The sequence below is a fragment of the Cucumis melo genome, chromosome 2 (assembly GCF_025177605.1).
Source record: "Cucumis melo cultivar AY chromosome 2, USDA_Cmelo_AY_1.0, whole genome shotgun sequence".
NCBI lineage: Eukaryota > Viridiplantae > Streptophyta > Magnoliopsida > Cucurbitales > Cucurbitaceae > Cucumis > Cucumis melo.
Window position 1 is genome coordinate 451,455 of NC_066858.1, and position 12,044 is coordinate 463,498.

The 12,044-nt window shown below is 32.0% G+C and overlaps 1 protein-coding gene across 3 annotated transcripts; it reads right to left on the reverse strand.

The window, feature by feature from the left end:
* Positions 1–741: 741 nt before the first annotated feature.
* LOC103492118 (uncharacterized) lies at positions 742–8,026 on the reverse strand. 3 transcript variants are annotated; one of them, XM_008452330.3, is made up of 11 exons: positions 7,397–8,026; positions 5,982–6,150; positions 4,371–5,052; positions 4,165–4,249; positions 3,906–3,993; positions 2,894–3,087; positions 2,467–2,599; positions 2,047–2,180; positions 1,815–1,889; positions 1,136–1,255; positions 742–1,003 (listed from the first exon to the last, which is right to left on the reverse strand). In XM_008452330.3, exons 2-11 carry the CDS (start codon positions 6,127–6,129, stop codon positions 920–922), a joined length of 1,743 nt encoding a protein of 580 aa, XP_008450552.2. In that variant the 5' UTR covers positions 6,130–6,150; positions 7,397–8,026; the 3' UTR covers positions 742–919. The 3 variants fall into 3 exon arrangements, 2 of the variants coding, with proteins under 2 accessions (XP_008450552.2, XP_008450553.2); XM_008452331.3 differs by lacking the exon at positions 7,397–8,026 and adding an exon at positions 7,217–7,380; XR_001762997.2 differs by lacking the exon at positions 742–1,003 and having other exon boundaries at positions 1,815–1,885.
* Positions 8,027–12,044: the final 4,018 nt, after the last annotated feature.

A 12,044-nucleotide genomic window follows, 5' to 3' on the forward strand; every position in this document is an offset into this window, starting at 1 on the left:
GCTGAGGTAAGCTCACTTTTGCTATTAATCCTAAAAATTAATCATGCTAGAAATATGACACGAACAATATCAACTTTAAGGTCCGAGGTTGATCCCTCTCCCCTATATATTATTGGAAAAAAAAAAAGAAAAAAAACAAACAACAAGCAAACGTACAAACAATAAAAATAGATAATTACAGGAGTTGTATTATATTGTGTTGGATTTGATATTATATTTGTTCCAAGTTTTGTGAAATAATTTATCCCTTAGCTTAATAATGATCTAATGTCAAGTTTACATATTTTGGAATCAATCATATTAGGTTCAATTGTAATTGAAGCCTCAAACTCAAAAGAAATATATTGATTACCTGTTCCAATACTGATATTGATACTTATTATGGTCTACTGATATGAGTTATTGATACAATACTAGTACCGTTAACCTCCATCCTTAGACGTCAAAGGTTCAATTCCCGAAAAAAAAAAACAAATCAATAATTTTTTTAAAAAGCTGATCTTTTTATCCTATACCTTCCAAATCCACAATTAGTCTCCAAGATCAAAGATTAATAGTAGAAAACTGTTAGTCACTCTCTAAATTAAACTCCTTAAACCCTATATTAAATTTTTTTAAAAAAAAATTGTTGATTTTCATCCCCGTAATCAAGAGAACAAATAAATCCAATCTACTTTGTAATTCCTAGTCTTTACTCCTCATTCTTCCTGTGCCAAAGGCAATGATAAAAGTATGAGAGTATTTAGACAGAAGGTTTCGTGCATATTCCATATTAACATAAGCATGATTTATAATGTACACATTTACTATTTTCATGGAAATCACTGAAGTGCAGTGAAGATCAACATACAATTTTGATTTGAATGAATATGTACAGAAAAGGCACAAGTGTACCCTAAACATCCTAAAATCATTCACATTACAACTTGGTTACAACTTCTGCTTTCTTTTTGCTCCTCTCTTTTTTCTTCTTCAGTTTTGACGAGTTATCCATGTGGGAGACCTACATTATTATGCAAGGAGTTAGAAAGAACGAGCGACAGAAGACAATAGCTAGTCAATTGCTTCAATTCAATTAGGATTCAAAATTTTCATATTTTGTCAACTGGTGTAAGAACAGAGGACTTAGACTTACAATGAAGGATTTCCACTCTAGTCGTGTTTCCCCTTCTGTTGTCGTAGATGGCTGTGATTGATCTCGAACATGCTGGAAAATATGGACGAGTACCACAGCATCCAGCGCGGCATATTCTAGCTGCTCAACAGTCAACAACACTACTGTAGTTTAATAAATGTTTTAACTTTTCTAGTATTTTTGGAAGAGGAATTGAAAGAAAATTTATAATCTACAAGCAAAGACACATAAGAGAAACCCATTTAGTAAGTGGTAAATAACAGGGAGCAAGAAATAATTTCACCTCTACAAAATTCATAGGCATATCTTTACTACAACGTAGAAAGGAAAAAATATGAAAAAAGAAAAAGAGAACAAAAAAAGGAGCATCTTCCATAGTCGGTTCTTTTTTGTATAGAACTAGGAAAATCCTCAATAAATATCCATTTATCAGTGACGTATCTACTAAGTTCAAACTTAAAACAAACTGCAGAATGTTGATTCAAATCTGCTTACCCCATTCTCACCTTTTGTCAATAGCAATGAGTAATGACAAATATCCAAACCACAAAATATTATCCAACTCGAATAAAATGGTCAGTTACGTGCAATATTCAAATGCTTTCTGTTGCTTTTTTTGCTCCCCCCATCTATAGAGAAGTCAAACTGATATAAAAGATTGAGGAAGAAAAACATTGACCTGATTCACCGTTAAGGGCCGCTGTTCCCAGTCACTATTTCGTCGTGTCTTGTTCAATCCAGCTCCCAATACTTTCTAAAACAATTACAACATTAAGGAAAAAATAAGCCAATAAAGCTTCGATTGATAAAGGAGTTATGCAAGGAGTAGGCAATAGTATGGGAAAAAAATCAATTGATTTCAATATCAAATTCAAGGAAGAAGAGAGTTCTGAGTATTGCAGTTATGTTACCTGTGCAAGCCCAGATAGACCTCCACTATGGTCAAATACATTTTGAATGTCTAGTAACATCTCATAATGTTTGAAACACTTCAATGATTCATACGAATGGGACAGTTGCTTCACATTGCATAAAAAATTGTAGCCTACAAAGGCAAGAACATATTTACTCAAAATTAGCAATCCCAGAAAAGAAAAGGGAGTTAGTACATGAACATAGAAAGGTAGCAGTAAACAGGCACGTTTCCAGACATCAAGAAGATACTATCTGGATCGGGCAGCTTTAAATTATGTTTCAGGTTCACATTAAAAATTAAAATAATTTAAAGGACATATCAATCCAATCACTACAAACTAAACTTCGGGATATGAATGGAAAATTCAAGACGTCAAGTGATTTACACGAAGTTGAAACATTCAGATACTACTAACCGAGCTTCAAAATACTAGAAGACTGCAAGATGCGGGTCAGGCAATTGTCTAGAATGTCAGGGACATCATCATATAACTTGATCAAGTCAAAGATGAAAGCCATTTCCTCCAAACCAATTTGCATAATAGATACCTGAACATGAATGTGACGAAACCAAGACAGGTAAAACATTAGAAATAACAGGAAAGGGCTACAGAAATAACATGATCCAATTTTATTTTATTATTATTGTTGTTACTTTTTGTTTTTGAAATCCCTATTGTTCCTTTCAATCCAAAGAACCAAAATAACAGGTCCATTTGCTACTTCAACATTCTTATAAGATTAAAAAATAAAATAAAATACAACCAGCTCAGATACGATATACGAAAGGAATTGGAGGAGAAAAGCACAAACAGAGAGCACAAATAATTTATCGGTGATTACCTTGTTCGGTTTCTTGCCCTTTATATAGTTAGGTTTCCACTCACAATCAATACCAACAACTTTACACTCCTCAATATGGCGTGTTGCATGATGTAAAGCATCAGCATTGTCAACCCATAATATATCTCCAGCAATTAGTTGATTAAGATTCAGATAGTGGTTCGTTAACTTCTGTCCATAACATCCCTCACGTTCTACAGAAAACCAATATGCTGATTAGGTTAACCAATATGAATCAGAACAAGTAAAATTTTCTGCAATGCAAATAAAATTTAACTGCAGTGATTCAAAGCATGCTAATTTTTCATGTAGAAAAAGTTCAAGAACACTGAAGTCATATAATGTGCAGAAACCAAGATTTGTTCCTAATAGTGGAAACCATCCTAGGTTACTCAAAGATAATTTACAACTGAATTGATGACTGCCCAGAAGATTAGGCAGGTCAAAGATAATTTGTGTTCCTAAGTTTTTAATACAATAATGTGTCCATAAGCTAAAAATATACTAAATTAGTTTATGGCTAAATGATATTAATTTTACACTTACACTAATTTTCTCTTTGTCGAGACAGAGGTAAAATTGAGTAGCTCACTAAGGGTGACAAGTACTCTACCTTCCTTCATTGGGTGATCAACGGAGAAGGGAAAGGCCCTTCTTAATGTCCATGGTAAAATTGAGTAGCTCACTAGGTTACATTTTACCTCTTTTGGTCAGCAAGTACCTTCTTTTCCTTATTCTGAACGCAGTTTAACTTTTCTACGAGATGCCTATCCATTCTTATCCAATTAAAAAACAAATAAAGTGGACAAACTTGGGGCAATAAAGTACAAAAGGTAAAAGGGAATGACCAAGGGTAATAGGGAATGGACAAAGGCCAACAAGATAGTTCGTAGAAACACTTCTGAATAATAATAGTCTAACATGAGATATTGATCTTGTTAAAGCTGGAAAAACGGCCCGACATATGCAATGAAGCTTCTAAGTGCAAGAGACTATGGTACAGACGGCATACCTTTGATATTCAGAAAACCCGTAAGGGAGTACCTATTGCAAAGTTCATCAACTTTTTCAAAATAACCAGCTTCCAATGCCAAGTAAACCTTAAAACACATAAAGGTTACGTAAAGATACGAAGACTTGGAGCTTTAAAAACTATTTGTCAAAAACCCAGAACTCAGGTTCAACAGGTAAGACATTTTGCTTGTAATGAAGTATATGTATTGCTTAAAAATCTTCAAAATATGAGTAATGAATGTATGGAGTATACTAACCAGATATTCAAGAAATTGCCTATTGCTGTTTGTTTTTGCCTCAGCAACATCCCAGCATCCTTTTTCGGCTAAATTCTTCAAGGAGCTGAGTAAGAATCATAATTATTCATAGGCTTTTAAGCCAATGGAGACATAGAAAAATATCAAGAGCACATGAAAATTTGAGTTCAAAGAAGAAAAATACAGCATAGGGGTCATCAAAGTACCTCTCTTTACACTTCTGATAGACATCGGGAAATTCCTTCTGCAAATCATTTTTCTTTATAACGCCATATGCACTTTTTAGCTTGTTTCTATTTATCAACTCCTGGACAAGCAGATGTAACATTGGCTTTCCCATAAAAGTGGCCCATTTCTCAGCTGCTTTAAATTCATTGTTCTGCAACATGCTATAGAGAAGAGATTGCCCAGATTGGTGAATAGAGAAATGCTCTAATACATCAACAGCTGTCGTGTAACCCTGAGTTTCTATTAACTCAGAAACATATTGTTCGACAAAGTCTTTGGCTGAGTCAGAGGAACACCTATTTCTTGCCTTAGATTCAAACATAACTTTCTCAACGTCGGTCAACTGAACATCAAATATCTGTATAATCTTCACGACTATCCTGTCATCATGCGCAATGAATCCTCCAACAATATCGATAAATAACTGAGCAGCTAGGTCCTTCGCCTCATCAAGGTCTGCTGGAGTTGTCACAACTTTCAGAAAACGTTGGAGAGCTGAGGTAATCAAGTGGCTGAATCCTTCACTATATAGTCCAAATATAGGCAAAACGTATAGGCAATGAATAACAAAGGTAGCTGGTCCAGGTTGGGGACCATTATGAAGTACTAAATGAACTTGTTGCTGAAGGAATCGAAACTTCTTAGTTGCTTTCACTGTGCCTACATTTGCACTCGGGGACATTAAAAATGTAGAATATAAATAAATAGAATGAAAATGAACCAAAGCAACTCTAATATGGTATGACAAAAAAATGTGTTCATGATAAACTCCGCATTGAAATAACTTCCTTATTATGAAAGGTTCAACAAAAAAAAAACATCGGGTGAATATTTAGGCAAAATCATTTTTTTTTTTATTTGGAAAGGAAACAAAACTTTTCATTGATAAAATGAAAAGAGATTAATGCTCAAAGAAAAGACAAAATCATTTAAAAGCAAGAAAGAGAGCACCAGAATCCATTACTTCAAAGTAAATCTCAATATTATCACCACTAACTCTAAAATACTTGTTCAGCACAAATAAGAAAATTAATGCTAAATCACAATTGACCTAAAAACTTAAACTAATGGGTGAAGTAAATTTAATGTTGTATCATCTCACACCCCCTCACTTGTGAGCTTGAAATATGCAGTGGACTGAGCAAATAGAAATAAATATTAATTGGAGAGAAAATAACATTATAAAGGTTTGGTCACAAGACCACCTGCTTTGCCATGTTAAATCACCGGTTTACCCAAAATCTTAAGTTGATGCTTGATGGGTGAAGTAAAAATGAAATATTATATTATCTAACAATTAATTTTAGATCATGAAGAGCAAGGTTAGACAAATTATATCAATTTCACTTTCAAATCAATTAGAAGACTTCTCTTCCTCGTTTTTACGTTACATTAATCCTTGATTCATTGGAAAAAAAAGGTTCACATATGAATCAAAACAATAAAAGCAAGACAAAGCTTTGCCCTTCACATATGCACTGAGAAAAAGTTCAAATATATACAAAGACACATATGACCAAATAAGTAGTACAGCAAAACAACAGAACTTCTACATATATGATACATCATAAGAAACAGGGGAGACATACCACGAATATAACATTCTTTAAGAAGGTATAAGAATACAACAGGAGATATATAAGAAAGATCAGAAAGGGAGTGCACAGAAATTTTCCATGCTAGATGAGTTTGATCTATAGGGTCGAGTGGTTCAGCAACAGTTTGATCGAATCCCATGCCAATGAGAAAATGATGGTCCTAAAAGGAAAAATAACAGAAAAGAAAAGAAACTTGAATAAATAAAGAAGATGACAACGTTTAAACAATGATAATAATATTATATGCGGTGGTTTCACTTAAACAACCCAACTCTTGAACGAAGACAAGGTAACTGATTGGTGCAATTTAAAAGTCAACTTTAAAATGCTACAAGATAGTCTCGGAAAGCTGTAGCTATCATACAATATTTTAGAAAAGTAACAGAGACAAGGAGATAAGTAAGTCCTAGACATGGTGCAGACTACAGTTATTTAAAACTGAAAATTGTAAGCAAGGCTTACGATAAAGGGCTCGTAAGCAAAATATGTGCCAAATTTGGAATCAAATAAGAATTGTGATTCATGGTCTAATCAATCTAAGTTCTTGTAGTCTAAAACTATCAAAATCGTGAGAATAGTAAGAAAGTGGATCTAGTAATATCATTAAATTCAATGTTAATTACAATCATGGATTGATTCTAAAATTTTCATGAGTGAGGGATGCCTCCAAGGTTTGACTCGATCAGGGACTTCTTCCTCCATCCAATGGCACAAATTGAGTAATCAAATCAGATTTTTTTCTTTTTTTATGTCCTGGTAATCTTTCATTTAGTTTGAATGAAAGTCGTTTCTATCCAAAAAAATAAAAATAAAAATAAAAGAAAAGAAAAGAAAAGCAAATCCTAACACCCACAAATAGAATATTATATGAGTTTTTCAGTCACAAACGAACAATGGTGAATGATGAATGAACTTTTTCTTTATCAGGCAAATATAAGATCTGTCCCTTGCTTTTATCCCTCAAGTCAAGTCAAAAAGGGGACCCCAGTTGACATTTTAATACTGTGAAGGGTATATGAAGATGTACTAAATCGTTTACACTAAGAAAAGCTAAAATGTAATAAAGCTAACAAGAAACAACATTCTAAATTCTAATAATAAGATAACATACATACTCAAGGTTAATACCCATAAATAAACGAAGAACAGTAGAAAATTGCACGTTTAAGAGAAATATATGAAAGCTCCCAAACAATTAAACAAAAGCAGAAGCAAATAGAACGAACCCAGAAACCATCAAGTGAGATTAACAATAACTCAGAGCCAAACAGCCCATAATCGACATTAAACAATCATATTGCCATTGTTACCGAAATGCTCCACCTGACGGTCGAAAAAGTTGGAATTTTTCGTGGCGAAAAAACTTAGAAAGGGAAATCAACATAAAGGAGGAAATAAATTCTTACCGAGATATAGAAGGAATCCGTGCTGGTTTGAGGAAGAAAAGTTATTGTGTGATTACGTGCGATGCGAGTGCGTCAAAAAGTGGGAATTCAAATTTATAATATACTTATACATTTCCATTTTTATCTAGGGCAAATTGCAAAGGATGGTACTCCTAATTTCAAACTTAAAAATTGAGATAATTGAATTTATACGATTCTTACCCTTTGTTGTTCAATTTTTAAAAAGGAAAGTTTAAGAGTATGATTTAGTATTCATTTTTGTTCTTTTTTAATGTTCATCAAAATTAACTTCATGCTTGTATTGATTTAAAGTTTTAATCTTTGTTTCTTATATACTTTCTTTCTTTTTTAAAACAAAAAAAAAAAAAAAAAAAAAAGAGTTCTATAGGTTTGTTGTGGCTTGTTCTCAAAGCTATAGTTTTTGGTGTTTGAAAGTCATTTTGATGAGTTTTAAAGTGTTGGTGGTCTTCAAGAGGGGGGCTTATACTCTTTTGTTTTCTAAATTTTTGGAGCTTTATAGCTTTAATGCTTTGGGTCTTCAAAACTTTCAGAGCTTCAAAACTTCAAACCTTCCATCTTTGGAATCCTTTAGAGCTTGAGAGCTTCATAACTTTGGTGTTGCTTTGGTCTTCTTTCAGTTCTTAGATATCCGAAATGAAACCCCTTCTTATCTATTATATAGAGTTTTAATGAATCTTAAGTTGGGCTTGTGCCTAATTAGTTTTTGGGCCCAACAGTGGGCTTGATCTTAGGACCACCATGAGCTTAAATTTTCTTTTTCTAATTTTATCTTCGCTTTCAAGTGGTCGATTTTTCGTTCCATTCTCGCCTCCAACGACCAATCGTCGTCCTGCGTTCAACAATTTTTAGCCTTCAAAGATTTTCGACGAGTAGCAATTTTCTACAATTTTCCGTTTGCGTCTACTTCGGTAGGTCAATGTTATGGTTTTGATATTAATTTTTTAGTATGTAATCAAATTTTCTTTTAAAATGTGAGATTTGTTTCCCAGTTTTTTCATCCAATTTATGTTCATCATCTCAGTTTGATATTTGTTTTCAGATGTGATTCTTCCCTAAATTTTTCATTCGACGTCATCCAATTTTTACAATTTGATTTAGTTTCATCTTTGTAGGTTGATTTGGTTCAATTCAATTTGATGATTTACTAGTATTTTTATATAAAAAATGTGTTTATTTACTTGTATTGGATTTCATCAGTTTGAGGCTTTGTAGAATTGAACATATTATGAATTTTTCTATCAATTTTACGTTTTAGGTTAAAAGAATACAAGTTATTGATGAATACAAGTTATCACTGTTAGTTAGACTAGGTAGTATGAGCATGGTGATATTAGTCTATCAGCGATAGATTTGTATCCTACATCAATATTAGTCTATCAGTGATAAACTTGTATCCTACATCTAATATTAAACTATCAGTGATAGACTTGTATCCTACATTACTGATATTAATTCTAAGTTATCATTGATACTAGTCTATCAATGATAAACTTGTATCCTAGTCCATCACTGATATTAGTCAGTCAGTGACAGACTTTATCTTTTATTAATGCAATGAGTGTTACACACTAGGATGATAATGGTATATTTTTGTTTTTTGTTTTTTTTTTTTTTTTTGCAAGAATTCAGAATTATGATTATTCAATGTTATGAGTGTAACACTACCTCTAGTTTGCAAGGGTCAAGCAAAAGGACCACGAAAACAAAAAAAAAAAAAAGATTGATTGATGAAAAGAAAAGTCACTCAAAATGTAGTTATTGTTGTCGTGCTGGTCACAACTGTAGAACGTGCACACTTCAATTATTTTTACAATTATGTGACATTATGTTGTTGCGTTTTTTTTTTCTTTTGTTAGAAGGAAATACTTTCTATTTGTTTAACTCAAACCTTTCGATAATAAGCCACTTTTTTTATCAATACATTTCAAGTCTATACATGTTACTTTATTATAAAGTAGTAATGTCATAATGGAGTTTAATTTATAGTTGATAGTTCTATTGCATGTAGACTTTACTATGAAGTTTATCGTTGATAGCTTCTATCAATGATAGACTTCAACATGTATATTAACAAAACTTTTCCTCAATAAAATGCACTCATTAATAATAATTTGCAATTATTCAACATGTATAATTCTAATTTCTCAACGGGAACACAAAGGCACATAACTTACAATGATTATTCCACCTGTGATCCAACATTTTTCTATATTAATATGTAAAATTAATTCTTTCACCGTTATGGTTTATCTGTCTATCATTAATAGATTTTAACATCAATTAAAAAGTCACAACTATTTAAGAATATAAAGGGCATAACTTGCAATGTTCAACTTGTGGTCCAACCTTTTCTATATCAATATAACAAAATCAAATAAAATGTGAAGTCTATCGTTGATCTTTTCTATCATGAAATATTCACAAAACTAATATACAACAATATCCATTTACTCGATGAGAGAGTTGCAATCAAACTAGGGACAAATCAATAGGTCTCTTGCAATTTTCTAGTCTTCTGCAATCACCAACATTCTCTTTGATCGGTTAAGTTGTATCTTCGGCCTAACATTTTTAACATTCTTCGCTATTTCCATAGTTTTCATCTTTTTTTCTTTTCTTGAACAACCTGAAATGATAATATTGAATTAAAGTTTATAAATATATATATCATAATGCAAGCAATCTAAATATCTTCCAAGTCTACTAGTGATAGAAACCTATCACCAATAGACCCTAAGCAACAACACATAAAAAATACATATTAAACTAAAGTATCTACTAGCATCCCGTTGCAAGCAAGCTAAACATCCTCTAAGTCTAAGTGATAGAAATCAATCACCGAAAGACCTTTAAGCAACATCACATAAAAAATGCACATTAAACAAAAGTATCTACTAAACATCCCTAAACATATTCCAAATCTATCAATGATAGAACATATCATTGATAGTTTTTAAGAAACATCGCAGAAATAAATGCACATAAACTATAAAACATTTACTAACACACCTTAGCGCAAACAAACTAAACATCCTCAAAATCTATCAGAAATCTATCAGTAATAGAAACATATCACTGATAGATTCTAAGTAATAACATATAGAAAAATGCACATTTAACTAAAGCATCTACTAACATCCTAATGTAAACATGTTAAACATCTTCCAAATCTATCGGTGATAGAAACATATGAAAACATATGATCGATAGAACCTAAGCAACCTCACATAAAAAATGCACATTAAACTAAAGCCTCTACCAACATCCAAAATCAACAAGTTAAGCATCCTTAAAGTCTATCAAGATAGAAACAAGTTAAACATTCCAGCACAAACAAGTTAAACATCCTCCAAATCTATCATAGAAACATATCACTCATAGACTTTAAGCAACATCACAAAAAAAAAAAAAAGCACATTAAACTAGACTTCTACTAACTTCCCAAGTCAAACAAGCTAAACATCTTCTAAGTCTATCAAGGATTGAAACATATCATTGAACCATATCATTGATAGACCATATCACTAATAGAACATATCATCGATAGACTATATTACTGATAGACCATAAGCAATAACGGATAATAAATGCAGATTAAGCTAAAACATCTAATACCAAACCAACACAAACAAGTTAAACATCCTTTTCAAGTTGATAGAAACATATCACTGATAGAACCTAAACGACAACACATAAAAATTTACATTAAACTAAATTATCTAATAACATTCCAATGCAAACAAACTAAACATCCTTCAAGTCTATCAGTGATATTATATATCACTGATAGACCCTAAACCCTAAGTAACAACACACAAACTAAAAAACAAAGCAGAACCAAACATAAAATGAAGAAATCGATTTCAAATAAATAGAAAAAGAAAAAAAAATCTATTTCAAACAGGTTACGACTAAACGGAAAACAAAGATACCTTATGAAAACAACTTATGATTTCAAAAGAAAAACAAATAGCTTACAATTGAAGTGGAGAATAACGAAAAGCAGAGAAGTCTGTAGATGATGAAGTCGAGAACATGAAGCGAAGCGGAAAACGAAGGCACCGACAAGAGAAAACCAAATCGGAATACGAAGAAAGGAGAAGAAAGTGGAAGATGGAAGGAAAACGTGAAGACTGAAGAAATCGGAATACGAAGCGTACGAAGCGACAGAAGCGTGAAGTGTATCTACTTACAGGGGCATTTTCGTCTTTTACTTGGGATTGTATTTAAAATTTGTCATATTTGCAATTTTTTTTAATTTTTGCTATATCCTTAATTAATTTAAACTCAAATGTTATATCCCAGTCGCCATAACTTCAACAAGTTGAAATAAAAGACGTTTGAGGCGTAGAGTGACTTATAATAGTTGATAATTTTGATATTACAATAGTCTGTGTTTGTGATGTAGACTATAATCTGCTTTTGTCGGCATTACTTTCTTTTGTGATGGCTACTTCTAGGATTTCCATTTCCATTTCAGTATTTTCTTATAAAAGTTATTACACAAGTTTATCTCTCTAAAAAAGTCAACAAGTCCTAATACCTAACAATCTAAATATTCTTGACATAATAAAAAAAATGTCATGATATATATATATATATATATATTCTTTACAAACATCTTATA